The sequence below is a fragment of the Schistocerca americana genome, chromosome 3 (genome assembly GCF_021461395.2).
Source record: "Schistocerca americana isolate TAMUIC-IGC-003095 chromosome 3, iqSchAmer2.1, whole genome shotgun sequence".
NCBI lineage: Eukaryota > Metazoa > Arthropoda > Insecta > Orthoptera > Acrididae > Schistocerca > Schistocerca americana.
This window is the reverse complement of record NC_060121.1, coordinates 627,412,035-627,431,042: the sequence shown is the minus strand read 5'-3', so window position 1 is coordinate 627,431,042 and position 19,008 is coordinate 627,412,035. Positions and strand designations below refer to the sequence as shown.

At 38.2% G+C, this 19,008-nt stretch overlaps 1 protein-coding gene across 1 annotated transcript in view; it reads right to left on the bottom strand.

Moving 5' to 3' along the window:
* Positions 1-19,008, bottom strand: part of LOC124606324 (ras-related protein Rab-28-like) — a 44,062-nt gene that overhangs the window by 9,927 nt on the left and 15,127 nt on the right. Inside the window, exons 2-4 of the mRNA XM_047138307.1 lie at positions 4,037-4,222; positions 3,830-3,959; positions 3,643-3,746 (exon numbers count right to left, since the gene is read on the bottom strand). Of these exons, the coding sequence (XP_046994263.1) occupies positions 3,643-3,746; positions 3,830-3,959; positions 4,037-4,222 (420 nt within the window). The remainder of the gene's footprint in view (positions 1-3,642; positions 3,747-3,829; positions 3,960-4,036; positions 4,223-19,008) is intronic.

Genomic DNA, 19,008 nt, shown 5'->3' with positions numbered 1-19,008 from the left:
TTAAAAGGTCTTTAAATAATGTGATCAAGCTCTTTAAAAACACGATGAAAGAGTACAACAGGTAAAAGTCATCTTAACCATTTAGCAATTGAGAATAAACTGATCAACACTCCTGGCTTTTCTGATGTAACTGATCATTTTTATTGAAAACTTGGAAGACTATTACTAAGCATTATTTTGTAGCCAGTTTCTGTGACTAACATAGATTCTAATTTTTGTTTTTGTAACTAATTTTGTTTCAATCTTAGTTTGTTAAATAAACATAATTGCGGTGGTCATTATTAAGTAAAATAATTTTATAAATAAAGTTTAGTTTTTACTTACAAAATAGTTACCATACTTGTACCCTGCATTTGTACATCAAATTACATTCTAAAAAGAGTTTGACTAAGAAATAACCATGAGGCTAAAATAAAAGAGCGCTATAGATTATACTGTAAAATATTAAAAAGACTCATAAAGTGCTCCAAAATATTACATATTAAATCTGAAATAGAAAGCACCAATAACAAAATAAAAACTATTGAGGGTGTTAGTAAAAGGCAACTGGAGAAGAAAGATGTCAGTGAATCCAACACTGAAATGATACACATTGGAAATATGACTAAAGAAACTGGTGCAGTTGCAAGTGTCATTAGTACACACTTTCTAACAGTTGCTGAGAAAACAGGCTGTAAGGACTCAGTCAAAGAGGCTTTCAGCTGTGTGAACTATGAGATCCTCCTTATGAAATCAGTGTTCTATGGCATAAGTGACATAAGAGGAGTGTGGCTTAGATCATACCTAACTGATAGAAAACAGAGCATATCACTTAATCATGGTGATGGTACAACAGCTTCATCTGACTGGGAAACAGTAAGTACAGGAGTCTTTTCACACACTTCGTGAAGTTTTTAATGCAAACATTTCTCCATTGTAGTTTAGGAATGACACACTGAAAATGTAATATTGGTTATTACCACTTTGTAAATAAATACTATAGCCTACCTTATCACTGAAATTTTTTATGCTCAGTTTAATGATGTATTTTAATTTTAGCAATTTTATAACTTACCATGTGAAATAACTGCAATGTATTATTTTATTGTTTTATACTTCAGTTTCAATATACTAAATTTTGTTCCTGTACACATGTTATCTTACAGTTTGTAATTATTAGCATACACAGTGACTGTAATTACCACTTTGAAAATCCAGAAAGGGGACTACTGAAAAGCAGATGTTAATCATTTTAATTTAAACTCCAATGTTCAAAATTTCCTTTCAAAGGTTAGCTATTAGCCTGTAATGGTTGGACTGAATCAACTGTTTGATACATTAGGGTGATAAATAATTATCTTCAACAGCAAATTGCTGACATTAATCAACAAATAATTATCATAAACAGCAAATTAAAAAGTGAACTGATTATCTTAAACACTAATTAAATTGGGCGGAGACTCAAGTAAAAAAGAATTTATAAGAATGTTGAGAAATATTAGAAAAGTCATGAAAGGAACTCATCGGGATGTTAATGTGAAAAGAGGACGAATTATGTAATGAAGTTATGACAGAACAATCCAAGCTCAAACCAGAAGTTGAAGTTTTAAAACTTAAATCAGATGAAGATCATGTGCACAGTAATACTGTGCTTGTTCAGGTGGAAGATAAAATCAATGAAAACAGTGATGAGTTTTTGATAGTAAAGAGTGACTGTTGAAAGCATAAAGTCACTCACTGTAACAGTAGTTGGTGCACATGAACAATCCATGGATCTGGTCACTAAACTTGAATACATGCAGCAACCTGCATTAAACACACACATATTAGAAGAAAAAATGAGTAATGCTGTATAAGAGAAATATCACAGTATGCTGAGTGCAATGCTAAACTTGATTGTCGGTACCAGTATTGGTTCATGTAAGTTTCATGAGTTCAAATTGACTCAAGGTTTGCATTCCACTGCTTCCATGCACCTTTTCAAACATGCATTTTCAACAGTGCAGTCCAGAAAACAAAAAATAGATATCTGTGTGAGCAATTTGAAATACAGCAAAGACATGTGGGACATGATAACAGTTGATAAGCGTCATTACTACACCAAATTCCACAATGTCTTTTTCAATTAATTTTGTTCTTCTGAACAACAGTAGGCAATCAAATTAAAATTATTGTCACCGCGACTATAACATAAATTTGAGAAATTTTGCAGAGGTATTTGGAGCATAATATATATTTGGATGAGCCTGCCAAAGACATTGAAGTAATAGAGATTCTTATATAATGATTACCATTGAGTGTTCATGAGAGATCAGCCCTCACAAGATACAAAACCACAGAGAATGTATGCTTCATCGTTGATCACATTGAAGCTCTTGACATCAAAAGGCAGTGGCATTGGAACAATCATTCTGACATATGAAACTGAGATAATGAAGCATCAGTATAGAAGCATAGTAATGAATCGACCTTTGGGGTACCGAATCAGTGGAATGATCAGAACAAACCAAGAAGGTCTTATGACTGCAGCCAAAAATATTAAAGACAACAGTGATATTGTTATAAATTCCAGAGGAAAAACAGTCATGAGACTTCTGATTGATTAACACAATGTAGAAGAAATTATGACATGACTTGATTTTGGGTTTCACAGGAAAACTGATTTTAGTTTGGGATGTGACCCACTCTGAAGCTCAATGTTTGACATGGTGTCATCTACAGCAGTACAAACAACTCACACAAGCAATGGATGTGACATTATTGAGGACATATCAAGGGAAGATGAGCTATGTACTAAGGATGCTGTTAAACCAATTATTACAGCAGAAGTATGCAATGTTGATTACATTTTATTACTGACAAGGATGTCGCACTGAATCTTCCTATGAAGGAGGCAATGGTGCAGCAACTGCTAGGAAACAAAGTACGATTCATCACTATTACTCTCATGTGGGCAAAACAAACCAACCAACTTTATTCCATAGTATTCTGAAAAAAAAAAAAAAAAAACTATTAGCATTTATTTCTTTGTGAAAGGTTCCTGTTGGATTCTTAGGGCAATGGTTTCCACAGCAAGCTTTCACTCAAGGCTATTCTTCAAGAATAAAAATTCATTTTGTGTGTCCAGATTCTCTATTTAAGCTTCTGTACTACAATGTAAAGTGACAGTAACTAGTTATAACCTAATACATCAATGCCTTTAATGTTTGGTTTGAGATTGGTAAATCTACTTTGAACAAAACATTTTCATTTTCTGGGTCTTTTAGATATTATACACAGAGTTCAGGTTGACAGACTTGCATTGTACTGCACATAATTGAATGTCATTTGTCTGTTCACCCTTAGAAGTTGAAGACATCTGCGAAAATCATAGTTAGTGAACACTTGCTAGACTTCCACTAATCTTATGCTTTTCTGTACAGTATCCAGTGAAATACTATTTTGCTGCTTGTCAGTCTACATGGTAGCTTACCTTTTGAAGAGGTTCAAGCTGTTCACTTTTTCTCTCCAAATAAATTGTAGCTTTCATCAAAGCCCGTAATCATTTGCATACAAGTTTATTTATACTACTAATTAAAAAACTGAATGAATGACTTATCATATTTATTCACTTTGATTTCATTGGTTATTCATTGTGATTTTCAGATTTATTAGCATACTAACCATTTCTCCTGTTCTTGCCGAGACAAGATACGATGACACATTATTTTCCTGAACAAACATGTTGTGTCGATCAAGACGAACACATCTTTGATGCTCTAAGTCACCTGAAAGAAAGTTAATTTATTATCATCATTAAGTAAAGGAAACATACATTGCTATACTTTGAAATTTTAAGATGTAGACTTACATTTATTTCCTAGTATACAAATGAGGGGCTGATGTTGCTGAGCAGCACATATTCTTCTTACTGCCTCAAGCCAAGAATATAATCCCTCAAAACTAGGCATACTAGTGACATCATATACTGCATAAACAATCTGTGGAAGCAGTATTTTACATAACACAATAGAGAATTTTGTATTTAACAGTTTCTTAGGTTACAGAAAGAACTTACATTAGCTCCAAGTACATATTTATCAAGCAAGTTGCCTGATAACACACGACCACCTATGTCCCAGATTTGCAATGAAATATCTTTTAAGCTACCAAGTGATGCTTTCTTTAGGAAAAAGTCTACTCCAGATGTCGGACAATACTGTCGCGAGAAATGATCATAGCAGTAGCGAGAAACTAAAGAAGTCTGAAACAAAGTTCATACACACATTAGCCTTATGCAAACATTAACAAATGGATTATTTCACATCATATAATCAAGTACATGGTCTGAAACTTAATACCGTAATGTGTATTTTTAGACAAGCAACAGCAAATAATACAAAATGTCAAATCAAAATAGCTTCAGTTGTTTAAATTTCTACTTGTTATTTTGTTTTAGCAACCAGTTTCAGCACTACATTACACCATTTTCAGGCCCCCTGACTGATACGTAGCAAGCAAGAATCCCACATCTGATCCAGTTAAAATAGGGGCTAGCTTTCGGTGGTTAGTATCTGCAGATCTCTTCTTAACACAGAGATCCATTCAATCACCTTGTGGCAAGTAATGATTGAAGGGATTGCTGTGTTAAGAGGAAATCTACAGATACCACTCACTGAATGCTGGCCCCTTTTTGACTGGGCCACAGGTGGGATCTTTCCTACATGTCAATTGGGGCCTGAAGATGGCATAATGGAGTGCCAAAACTGGTTGTACAAATAAAAATAACAACTGGAAATTTAGACAGTTGAAGGTATTTTGATTCAACATTTTATATTGGACAGTCAAGATCCAACAACCATCTGTATAAAGATGAGCCTACAGAGAAAAGAATGTGAGGTTCCACGGCCAGTGTCAATTCGAATAAAATCCTTTTGAGAATTAGGCAATGTCATTATGAAATACTAAAAACAACTAAAACACCAGTGTTTCAACCACTTTTGCAGAGGTCTTCTTCAGCATGAGTAACAGTCTATTGTCCTCACGAAGACTACAGTGAAGACGATTGAAATGTCATTGCTTTAGTTGTTTTTAAGGTTTATAACGATGCAACCTAATACCCAAAATGATTTTATTCAAACTAGAAAGAATTTCTTAATGTCGCTGCCAAAATGGAAAAGTTCTTGCTCCAAAAGCTAAATCTAAAAAAGGAAACATAAGCCGATAGTGTGTCAAGATGAAGTGTAATTTATTCAAACAGCAGATCAGACTGTAGAAGTGGAAATTGTACAAAGCACATGAGATTCAACTTACAATTGTTTGCAAGAAGGGAAATGATACTTTCATAAAACAATTGATAAATGGTTTTTTGGTTTCCTAACAGAGACCAGGCACATAGTAGGAAACACATGCTCTATTGTAACCAAAAGATGATGTACTAATGTTACACATAAGCTGCATGTTAGCAACAAATGGTACACTCCACACCAATACAAATTAGGATAATACTAAACACTCCAAAGAATAGGCCTCATGAAAGTGACTTTGGCAAGGAAAAGTAAAGCAATATGACAAAAACTATAGATTTTAAATCAAAATTGCTAAGTGCAATACAAATGATGACTTTATTTTAAACTGTAAAGTAGTCTAATATGTCATTAAAAACGAAATTAATAATTCCAATAAAGAAAACAGTGCCTATATTAACTGTGAGACTCTCAATGCATATTTTGTAAACACTCCACTCAGTAATACTACTTCAGATGCAGAAGTTCTGCTCACTTATGCGAAACAGACAGAAAGGTAGAAATTAACTTGGGCGTCAATATCTTTAAATGATATTTACAAGTTGATTAACGAATTTAGCAATTCCAAAACAGAAGGGAATTTTGAACTTATTAATTTCACCATAAAGTGCATTTTAAGCAATATCAACATCCCAATTCTGGTTTCTGTACAAATTGTAAATGGCCATTCGCTCCCTGTGTTTAACCCCCTGCCACCTTTAGAATTTGAAAGAGAGTATTCTACTCAACATTGTCAAAACTTCCTCTAAGTCTACAAATGCTATAAATGTAGATTTGCCTTTCTATAGCCTATCTTCTATGAGATGTTGTAAGGTCAGTATTGCCTTGCATGTTCCTACATTTCTCTGGAATTCAAACTGGTCTTGCCCGAGGTTGGCTTCTACCAGTTTTTCCATTCTTCTGTTAAGAATTCATGTTAGCATTTTCCTACCATGACTTATTAAACTGACAGTTCAGTAATTCTCACACCTGTCAGCACCTGCTTTCTTTGAAATTGGAATTATTATATTCTTCTTGTTGTCTGAGGGTATTTCGCCTGTCTCCTACATCTTGCTCACCAGATGGAAGAGTTTTGTCATGGCTGGCTCTCCCAAAGCTATCAGAAGTTCTAATAGAATGTTGTCTACTCCTGAGGACTTGTTTTGACTTATGTCTTACTATATAAGAGTCAGTTTTGGGCAAAGGTCTTAATTTTGCACCTACACCAAGTGCAATACCTCTTATAATTTTCGTAAGTGGTGTTGAACAAGCTGTACGTCGCCTTCCTATGGACACTACTGAAGAAATAAGAAGGGAAACTGGTCTGGTTCTTCTGAAAGCTCCTCCCCAATGCAGTAATATAGCCGCTGAAGAAATGGCTGCACTACGAAACCTTTGAGAAGATCTGGAAATAGTGGTGCTGAAGGCTGATAAAGGTAATTCTACCATTTTGTTACCTCATTGGTTGCATTCGGAGAAGATATATATTATACTTAGTTATACTATGTATCAGAGAATTGATCAAGACCCAACAGCATGTGTGCAATAGAAGACATGTTCACTTTTGAACTCTTCCTCATTAGCTCTTGAGACCATTAAATGGTTAAGACCACATGGTAGCGTATCATCGAGACTGTATGGTCTTCCTAAAGTGCATAAAGAAGGTCTGCCTTTAAAGCCTATAATGAGTAATATTGACGCACCCACATATGATTTAGCCAAACATCTAGCTTCTTTGCTGAGACGATTTGTTGGCAAATGTTCACATCATATACAGAACTCTGCTGATTTTATCAACAGGCTGGGGGCTCTCCACTTAAGTACTTTGGATCTTCTAGTGAGTTTTGATGCAGTTTCCCTTTTCACAAAAGAACCTCTTGTGGATTCCTTGATTCTAATTGGTCAACAGTTTGAATCGGACACCACTGCTTTGTTTTGACATGCTCTTTTCTCAACTTATTTTATGTCTAACCAGGAATATTTTGAACATTCTGATGGTGTCACCATTGGCAGCCCTGTGTCTCCGGTGGCTAACCTTTTTATGGAGGATTTTGAGGAGAGAGCACTTGAAACAGCAGTTCGTAAACCACTTTCAAAGTGTGTCCCCACAGAGAAGAAAAGTTAATGGTGTTTTTTCATCATCTTAACTCCATCCATGAGAATATCCGATTTACTATGGAACTAGAGAAAGTTGGGTGCCTTCCATTCCTGGTGTTTTGGTTAAACGGAAGAGTGACAGCATGGTGGGACATTTGGTCTATCATAAGCCCACTCAACTGATTTGTATTTGCATTCTTCAAATTGCCATCACCCATCCCAGACCCTGAGTGTACTTAAAACCCTTGTGCACAGGGCACATACAGTGTTGGATGCAGAGAATTTGCCTAAGGAACTTGCACATTTGAGGACGGTGTTCAGAGACAATGGGTTCTCCACCCCACAAATTAACAGGGCCTTCTCAACTAGAGCCAGGAACCTGGAAGTGGATAAAGAGGAGAACGTGCCAGCCAAGTCCCTAACTTTTCTTCCCTTTGTTGGAAATATCTCCTTCAAGATAGAAAGGATTCTCTAAGATATCGGATTTGCTGGGATTGGTGAAGGATGATTTGTTACTGCTGAAAGTGGGAATTTACAAAATACCGTGTCAATGTGGTATGGCCAATGTAGGACAGACAACGCATACAGTGGAAGAGCGTGTGTTTTTGTTTTCAGGAAGCTTTAATTTTCGAGTACTAGTAACAGTGTTCCATAGATTTTGTGTTTGTTTTGAAGACAGTTCAGAGACAGTTAGTGCTTATTTTCATTGTTTCCAACAAGAAGTGTCTAGTAACCACAGTTTAGTCAGCTATCATCTGCCTTTGGTGAATTAGCAGTCTAGTTAAAAGTTGATTACTTAACTCTCTACAGTAAATTATTGATTTCTTAGGATGGATAGGATGTGTGACTGCTGTGTACAGACGCAGGAGGAGCTGGCCACTGTTCGTGAACAGCTGAGCATACTGATGGCCAGGGTCAGCCGTCTTCAGGCTGCTGCCTCGGAGTGTAGCGGCAGTGGGGAGTCTGGTGCGTTGCATGGTACACCCCAGGTGTTACATGCTTCACCCACAGTCCCTGCTGTTGAGACAACTTCGTGGGTACTGGGTGCGGTTGGACCACCCTTTCCCCAAGGGGAGTGGCGGGTTCAACGGCATTCACGTCGCACGAGGCGGAGGATCAATGTGGAGGCTGGCCATATGGCATCGCCTGCTCTGCCTGTGCGTGGACATGTGGCCGCTTCTTCAGCGATGTCCGAGCAGGAACACGGGGGGAGGGGGGGGGGGGGTTTATTAATGATTGGGAGCTCCAATGTTAGGCGGGTGATGGAGCCCCTTAGGGAAACAGCGGAAAGGTTGGAGAAGAAGGCCAGTATTCACTCTGTCTGCTTCCGGGGGGATCTCATCTGAGATGTGGAGGAGGCCCTCCCGGCGGTGATAGAGAGCAACGGGTGCACCTGACTGCAAATTGTTGCTCATGTCGGCACCAATGACTCCTGCCATCTGGGTTCGGAGGTCATCCTCAGTTCATACAGGCAGTTGACAGAGTTGGTGAAGGCAGAAAGCCTTGCTCACAGGGTGGAATATGAGCTAACCGTTTGTAGTGTCGTTCCCAGAAACGATCGTGGTCCTCTGGTTTGGAGCCAAGTGGAAGACTTAAGCCAGAGGTTCAGACGATTGTGCGGAGATCTGGGGTGCAATTTTCTTGACTCCACTATCGGGTGGAGAAATGTAGGGTCTCCCTGAATAGGTCAGGCAAGCACTACATGCAGGAAGTGTCTACAGGGGTAGCGGAGTATGTGTGGAGTGCACATGTGGGTTTTTGAGGTTAGAGAATTCCCTCTGTAGGCCCAACAAGACACCTCCTGAGACGCAACATGGTAGCAGTAGGCAAAACACAACAGGGAATGACAATATTAATGTGGTAAACTGCAGGAGCGTCTATAGAAAGGTCCCAGAACTGCTCCCATTAATAAACGGTCACAATGCCCACATAGTGCTAGGGACGGAAAGTTGGCTGAAACCAGAGGTAAACAGTGATGAAATTCTAAACTCAGATTGGAATGTATACCGCAGAGAAAGGCTGGACAGTGAAGGGTGAGGCGTGTTTATAGCGATAAAAAGTGCCATAGTATTGAAGGGAATTGACGGAGATCCGAAATGTGAAATAATTTGGGTGAAGGTTAAAGCAGGCTCAAACATGGTAATTGGATGTCTCTATAGGCCCCCTGGCTCAGCAGCTGTTGTGGCAGAACACCTGAAGGAAAATTTGGAAAAGATTTTGAGTAGATTTCCCGACCATGTTATAGTTTTGGGTGGAGATTTTAATTTATCAGGTATAGACTGGGAGACTCAAACATTTATAACGCGTGGCAGGGACAAAGAATCCAGTGAAATTTTTTTTAAAGTGCATTATCTGTAAACTACCCTGAGCAGTAAAACAGAGAGCCAACTCATGGCAACAACATATTAGACATTCTGGTGACAAACAGACCCGAACTACTTGAAACAGTTAATGCAGAACAGGAATCAGCGATCATAAAGCAGTTACTGCATCAATGATTTCAGCCATAAATAGAAATATAAAAAAAGGTAGGAAGATTTTTGTTTTTAGCAAAAGCGACAAAAAGCAGATTTCAGAGTACTTGATGGCCCAACACAAAAGTTTTATCTGAAGTACAGATAGTGTTGAGGATCAGTGGACAAAGTTCAAAACCATCATACAATATGCATTAGATGAGCAAGTGCCTAGCAAGATCGTAAGAGATGGAAAAGAGCTACCATGGTACAACAGCCTAGTTAGAAAACTGCTACAGAAGCAAAAGTAATTTCACAGTAAACATAAACATAGCCAAAGCCTTGCAGACAAACAAAAATTACATGAAGCGAAATGTAGCATGAGGATGGCAATGCGAGAGGCATTCAACAAATTCGAAAATAAAGTTCTATGTACTGACTTGGCAGAAAATACTAAGAAATTTTGGTCTTATGTCAAAGCAGTAGGTGGATCAAAACAAATTGTCCAGACACTCTGCGACCAAAATGGTACTGAAGCAGAGGATGACAGACTACACAGTGAAATACTAAATGTCTTTTTCCAAAGCTGTTTCATTGAGGAAGACTGCACTGCAGTTCCTTCTCTAGATTGTCGCACAGATGACAGAATGGTAGATATCGAAATAGACGACAGAGGGATGGAGAAACAATTAAAATCGCTCAGAAGAGGAAAGGCCGCTGGATCTGATGGGATACCCAGTTCGATTTTACACAGAGTACGTGAAGGAACTTGTCCCCCTTCTTGCAGCAGTGTACTGTAGGTCTCTAGAAGAGCAAAAGATGGGAAAAGGGCACAGGTCATCCCCATTTTGAAGAAGGGACATCGAACAGATGTGCAGAACTCTAGAGCTATATGTCTATTGTCGATCAGTTGTAGAATTTTGGAACACATATTATGTTCGAATATAATGACTTTTCTGGAAACTAGAAATCTACTCTGTAGGAATCAGCATGGGTTTTGAAAAAGACAATCGTGTGTAACCCAGCTCATGCTATTCGTCCACGAGACTCAGAGGGCCATAGACACGGGTTCCCAGGTAGATGCCGTGTTCCTTGACTTCCGCAAGGCATTTTATACAGTTCCCCACAGTCGTTTAATGAACAAAGTAAGAGCACATGGACTATCAGACCAATTGTGTGATTGGATTGAAGAGTTCCTAGATAACAAAATGCAGCATGTCATTCTCAATGGAGAGAAGTCTTCCGAAGTAAGAGTGATTTCAGGTGTGCCGCAGGGGAGTGTCGTAGGACCGTTGCTATTCACAATGTACATAAATGACCTTGTGGATGACATTGGAAGTTCACTGAGGCTTTTTGTGGATGATGCTGTAGTATATTGAGAGGTTGTAACAATGGAAAATTGTACTGAAATGCAGGAGGATCTGAAATGAATTGATGCATGGTGCAGGGAATGGCAATTGAATCTCAATGTAGACAAGTGTAATGCGCTGCGAATACATAGAAAGAAAGATCCTTTATCATTTAGCTACAATATAGTAGGTCAGCAACTGGAAGCAGCTAATTCCATAAATTATCTGGGAGTAGGCATTAGGAGTGATTTAAAATGGAATGACCATATAAAATTAATCGTCGGTAAAGCAGATTCCAGACTGAGATTAATTGGAAGAATCCTAAGGAAATGCAGTCCGAAAACAAAGGAAGTAGGTTACAGTACACATGTTCGCACACTGCTTGAATACTGCTCACCGGTGTGGGATCCGTAGCAGATAGGGTTGATAGAAGAGATAGAGAAGATCCAACGGAGAGCAGTGTGCTTTGTTACAGGATCATTTAGTAATCACGAAAGCGTCACAGAGATGACAGATAAACTCCAGTGGAAGACTCTGCAAGAGAGATGCTCAGTAGCTCAGGACAGGCTTTTGTTTAAGTTTCGAGAACATACCTTCACCGAGGAGTCAAGCAGTATATTGCTCCCTTCTACGTATATCTTGCGAAGAGACCATGAGGATAAAATCAGAGAGACTAGAGCCCACACAGAGGCATACTGACAATCTTTCTTTCCATGAACAATACGAGACTAGAATAGAAGGGAGAACCGATAGAGGTACTCAAGGTACCCTCCACCACACACCGTCAGGTGGCTTGCAGAGTATGGATGTAGATGGAGATGTAGATGTAGAACGATTGCTATTCACGTGATAGTCACATTCCAGTCAGGGCTGGTAGTGGTCATGTCTGCATGAGGTGTGCTTGCTTGTGTGTAAACGTGTGTGTTTTCTTTGGTGGAGAAGGCTTTGGCTGAAATCTGTTAATGTGGAACAGTCTTTTTGTTGCAGGTGTCTGCAACTCAGCAGGTCATCTTTATAGTGAGTAGCAATCTATTGTTTTCCTGTTATTGTGAAATGTCTCAATAGGCCACAATCCTCCAACCCTACTGCTATCAGATTATTACACATGCTGGTCGATGTTTCTCCTTCATCCATAGGGTGAAACCCAATCCTTTAAAAAAATAAACAAAAAGAAACATAATTTTTCCTTACATACAGAATGTAGATGAAGTTATTTTGTACTGTCACACAGAAATGCTAATCATTTTTACAGTCATGCACAGTAATGCAAGAGGCAGCAATTTAGGTATGAGCCCCATAATAAGTAATTTATCTGGCCTTGATGTTCAAATGACACTTATCAGCAATAAAGCACCCCGTTCAATCAGATTTAAAAAGAATAAAACGTACAATTTCACAGAACTATAATCGCTGATTCATTTGCAGTATTCAGAGCATTTAATATTTAATTCTTTTCTAAAAATATTCTCTCAACACAGTGAATGCAATATTTCTTTACAGTGGGTTAGGAACAATTACAGCAAAAGTTGAGAGAAAGAGTCGTAAACATCTGGGATCAAAGTCTGTTGTCCCATGAAGAGAGAGCTTTCTTTCATGCAGAATAAAACATCACAGCAGTACTGCAAGCTTTATTGGGAAATTCTGTACTGTATCATAAAAATAATGGAAATCAAATACCATGCATAAAAATCTCAAAATTCTACGAATCAAGTATTATTGCTTATGAAATAAATGAACTTGAAATGAATACACTTTAAATGAATAAATGTGGAAAGCTAAATGATATTCAACTCTCTGATGACATTAGCAGTGAGACAGATACCGTAAAATTAAAATAATTGCCTACTAAATTTAATGAATTCTTCCTAATACCAGCCAAAAGCATAGGGACAAAAAGGGACTATCAAATGAAGACCATTAGGCAGGCTTTGCAAACATTGCCAACAGATGTCAGTTTCACATCATCTTTACACAGATAATGAAATCAGTACATCTCTGGCTATTAGTACCTCTTCTGGTTATGGTGATATTTTATCTAAAGTTCTAAAATCCTATTATGACATGGTAGCACACCCTTGAGTCACCTTTGTAACCGTTTGATGAGTCAAGGTGCATTTCCTGAAAGACTGCAATATGCTGTAGTAACTCTCACTAATGAAGTTGAGATAAGCAAATGATCTCCAATTATAGACCCTCTCTCTGTTTTTCATGTTCTCAAAATTTTTGAGAAGTTAGCTTACAATAGAATATTGAGCTACCTTTTTGGGGATACCACTGTAACAGCATCTCAGTTTGGCTTCTACAAAGGCTTCTCTACTGAGAAATTAATATAATTGTGATCTCACAGAGTCATTTTTGCTAGAACTGAACAAGAAAAATCGCCATTTTGGCATTTTCTGTGCAAATGCATAAATCATAAGATTCTACAACACAAACCAAAATGGTATGGCATTAAAGGTCTCTCTCCTAATGACAGAAAACAGAGGGTCGTGTTAATGAATGGTATGACCTGATTAAGATTATGTTTTAGTTGGGAAACATAAAATATGATGACCTCCAAGATTAAGCACTTGAATCTATCCTTTTCAAAGTATTACCAGATGTAACCAGGGGACTAATGGAACAGGCTTACAGCTGGTAACAGTGAACTGTTGAATCATTAATCTTATAAAAACTCATATTATGAATTTTAAAACAAATAAAGATAACTTACAGACGTTAGAAGCAGAGATCAATGGACATATGAAGGCGACACTGAAAATTTTTAAAAATCATACAAAAATTTGTTTCAGAAAACATAACTGGCCTTATCACTTTTCAATATGTTCCCCTTTAACATAAATACATTTTTGCATTCAGTGAAACCAGTCATTAAAGCAATGATACCAGTCTTCCTGAAGACTTCAGAAATGAGGCTTTTATAATTTTCTGCAGCTTCATCCGAAAAAAGTGACTCCATGCCGTTTATCTTTAATTTTTGGGAACAAGAAGGAATCACAAAGTGCTAGGTCTGGGCTGTATGGTAGAGGGTCCAAGAGTCTGACCTTTAGGACATCCAGATTCTCAGTTGTTAGCTTTGCTGTGTGCAACAATGCACTATTGTGATGTAAAATTATTTTTCCTTATTTGTGTTTCTCATGAACTACTTTTTTAAAAATATGCAGTAAACACACATTTGTGGACCAACTGCTGGTAGTAGTATGTCTATTTATAATGTTATAGTAGCTACATGGCCCCTTTTACAAAAGAAAACAACCAACAATAATCTTACCAGTACTATGAATCCATGTACTTATCAACAAACTCATTGAGCAGACTGACTTTTATTTTCAGGATCATAACAACAAATACGAGATACACCATCAGTAACAATATTACAAACCAAATATGAAGTGCCACCTTGGTATTTTTATTCTGTTTTTCTGCAACACTCAATCCATTTTGTTTGAGTGAGAGTCAGTTTATATATAATCCATTGACAACAAAGTTTTCTCACATCTAGTTGTTGATGCAAAATGTTGTGGATTTGACTCAAATCAATACTCAATGTCAATCTGATACATTCATAAGACGTCCATTGATCTGCTTCAAGTGGCTATTTTGGACACCCTTCACGAAATTTGCCACTAAGAAAAAAACCATTCTCTTTTGAATTTGCTGTACCAGTTGCCTCAGATGGGGCTTCTTTGACAAATGTATTTATAAGGCAATCTTCATACTGGTACTGTTTCAATATTAATGATGAATTAAAATCATAAAAAATCATAGCCTGGAAATGTTTTCTAGTCAAATTTATTTTTTTATCCACACAAAATCTTTAAAAAATGATATAATAATTAGGAAACTGTTAGAGCAAATCGAACAAATTGCATGGCAATCAGCTCACAAAAATTAGAAAGCAGCTATCAAATACAAATTTCATTTGTTTTTGGAGCCATGGCATTCTAAAATTTTTCAGGGTTTCTCTTGTACAGACTGTATGTGTGAATTTCCTAGCTACCCAGATGAATAATAAACCAAGGAGGCATCAGCACCTGGGTAAATCAACAGAAAAGCTCAGTTCTTCTTGCATTGCACTTAGAAATAAATGCCATCTTTTGAATTTGCAGCTCTTGTATTTTTTTCCGTGTTTGCAGTAAAAATTATTGGATATAGGTTCCACCTTTTATGCAAAGTACTGTTTTTTCTAGTTGCCCAACATGTTTTAGCACCTCTGCACCTTCATCAGTGGGTTTTGTTTATTGAAAAACTAGATTTTACATTATAGGGTTTTGCAGGACCACTTGTATGGTGTCATAGGAAACACAACATCGGTTGCACCAAGTTTTGTTAAGTGAAAAGTTATTTGCTAAACCAAAATCACACAAAGCACATTTAATGTGTGTGTGCGTGCGCGCACGCACACGCACGCTCGCGCAATCACTCTCAGAACATGAATGAAGAAGGATCTGTCACATTAAAATAGGACAAGCTATCAGTGCAGCCTCCACTCAGTTCTGTGCTGTGGCCTAACCTTCTGGGGCATTGCAGTGAAGCTGAAAAGGTGTTCACTCTACAAAACCATGCAATAAGAATATTGTGTAATGCTGATAACTGAAGATGTTGCAGAAGCCTCTTCAGGGACCTATGGGCTGTTATGCTTACACGCCAACATATAAATTATCTAAAGGTATTTTTGGTTTATAATTAAAGTGACAGTTCTATGAAAAGGTTAGATTGCTACTCACCATATAGGGGAGATGCTGAGTCGCAGACAGGCACAACAAAAAGACTGCTACACATGTGAGCTTTCGGCCAAAAGGCCTTCTCCTAATGTAGAAAACACACGTAATTCACTGTTTCTGGCCACTGAGGCTGGATTGCAAGAAACTGTGCATGTGGGAGAAGCGATCTTGGTGGTGGGGGTAAGGAGGAGGCTGAGGAGGGGTAGCAGGAGGATGTAGTGCTGCTTGTGGGAGCCTGCATGGACGTGATGGGGCAGGGTAGTGCTGCTAAGTGCAACTGGGGATGAGGTGCAAAAAAAGGAGAGAAGTAGAAGAGGGGGAAAAAAGAGAGATAGAGAGAGAGAGACAGAGACTAGTGGGTGCATTGGTGGAATAGAAGGCTATGTAGTGCTGTAGTGGGAGAAGGGAAGGAGATACATGAGTGAAGGATATGGAGTAGCGAAGGTTAAGTTGGTTGGCTGGTTAAAAAGAGGGGGGATGGGACCAAACTGCTAGGTCATCGGTCCCTTGAAGGTTACGGCCAGGGGGGTTACAGGAACATGTAGCATGTTGCGTTGGGCAGAATGTTCAGCAACTGTGGTCCAGCTGTCTCCCAGTTGCTGAACATGCTGCCCACCATACTTTACTTCAATGACTGCTTCACACCCTGTGCCATCTGGATCCATCCTACCAACATTAGCTTTTCTGAACTGTACAGGTGGAACTCTCCCTGCAAAATATCCTATGTTCCCGTAGCCTGCCTGGCATCCTTGACCCACCTCTCCCCTTCTCTGTTCCCACTCCAGCACTACATAGACTTCTAGTCCACCAATGCACCCACTAGTCTATTCTCCCCCCCCCCTCCTTTACTTCTCTGCTTTTCTGCTCCTCCCCCCCTCCCCTCCCCCAACCCATTACCCTCTCCCTACTATGACCCTGCATGGTCCCACAAGCAACACTATACCCAACCGCAACCTTCTATCCTTCCCCCTCTCCACTCCAGCCTCCTCCTCACCCTCGCCACCCAGGCTGCTTCTCTCATCAGGCTCAGTTGCTAGCAGTCCAGCCTCAGTTGCCAGAAACAGTGTTCAAGTGCGTGTGAGTTGTGCTTGAGTGAATGTGTGTGTGTTATCCATGTTAGAAGAAGGCCGTTTGCCCAAAAGCTGTTTCTGACAGTCTTTATGTTGCACCTGTCTGCAACTTGACTTCTCCACTATGTGATGAGTAGCAGTCTATCCTTTTCATAACATTGTTATTATTCCATCGTGGATTTTCCATTGTTAAATAACTAAAGTGAGTTTATGACTAACTCAAAAGATTATGACTTAAATAATGAAATACTGTGCCAACTACATATTTTTCCATGCTTAGCACAACACTTTCTTGAAACACATCATGCTAAGCTCAAAAAAATATGTAACTGGTGTAGTGTTTCATTATTTAAATCATGAACGACACAGTTGCAGGCTTGCCAAAATAATTTATTATGATGAATGAAATTAAGCTAAAATAGGTTGCTAGTGAACATTGGACATTGTATTTAAAAATAATCAAACATTTAAACATTTCTATAATTTACCAAAATGTTTGGACTCAATTATGAAAATCCCATATAGTAACTCTAATGCCTCCCTTTACATTAGACAAGTGCCAATGCACTGCATACAGACAGTTTATAATGGCCTGTGTAAAGTTACATAAATACTTCGAAGTATTAGATGAAAACAGCAGCTGAGCTGTACAAGAGGAATAACATTGCCTTTTTTAAAAGTATCTGTTTTTCTCCTAATGCAAATAAACAAATATCGGGTAAATCCAAACCCCACTAACAAAATTTTGGAGGTAGTTCATGGATACTTTCTTAGTATTCTGGTACAAGTAATTTGTGGTCTCTGGTGGCTCATTACAGAGTTACAGAATTCCATCTGATTTCTTATCCCCATTCATCTATGTATCTGCAGTGCACCGAAAATACTTGCACAACAGTGAAAATGTTAATGCCTTGTTTGGGGAGAAGAAAAAAAAGGGGGGGGGGGGGGGTGTTCCATTCCATTCAGTCACTATATCAATACCTCTTGTTGACAATAGCAATGTCCACTTTATTCTTTGCCTTAAGCTTTAGCAATAATAATAATAATAATAATAATAATAATAATAGAAAAAGCTGCCTAAGAAAAGCTCATAGAAGAAGCTTCCAATAAGTGCAAGGCAGCATGGGATGGTCATAAAATGAGAGGACTCTGTTAGCTACACCAGAGCTCAGCTTGATCCCAGGAATTAAATGAGAATTTTGTAAATTCAGTCAAAGAAATAGCAGACAGACTCAAAGCACCAGGCCCATCTGCAAATGACCTGCTTAGTGCCTCACTACTGTATGTCATGTCAGAGCCATGAGTTATAAATGTGCCCAATTTCTCAAATTCCTAAAGTATGGAATATTACTGGTTGTCCAATATATTAAAAAACACCTGTGCTCTTAACCATTGGTTTTTGTTTTTGATAAATGCTTAGAGACCGGAGCCTTTCCTTATAAGTGAAAAAATCTCAAAAGATGTTCCAGTATTTAAAAAAAGATGATAAACTGTTATTAAGTTACCTCTCAATTGTGCTAACAGTTTTGAAGGTATTTGTGACAATATTGTACACCCCATTAAGCACAACCTGCTCAGTGAGGATCAGTTTTGTTTTTGAAAGAACAGAAATATCATTATAGCTAGAAAATGTTGATTTGCTTTAACAGTTTTTCAAAGGAATAAGTTTGTGTATCTTGTTTTGTGTGACATAAGCAAATAAGCTGCAGTCCATGTGACATTTAGTAACAAAGCTGGAGGTCTATGGCATACAGTCCCATATTGCCAGTAACTTCTCCCAACTTAGATAGCAGAAAACTGTTTGCCTCAACCAGAAAAGGTTGTTCCTCATCATTTAAAATTAACACTGGGTTTCTGTATGGTTCTATCCATAGACCATTCTTTGTCATTACTACAATCATGATATGCCCCATCATGTAGCTCAGTCTCCAATACACTATGCTGATGAATGACACTGCATATCATGCATCAGGTAATTGTGGCTCTCAATCAGAAGACAAGGGAATCACTTAATTTTTCACTGAAATGGTTTACTGCTAATAAACTCCTCTGAAATCCGGTCTAAACACAAA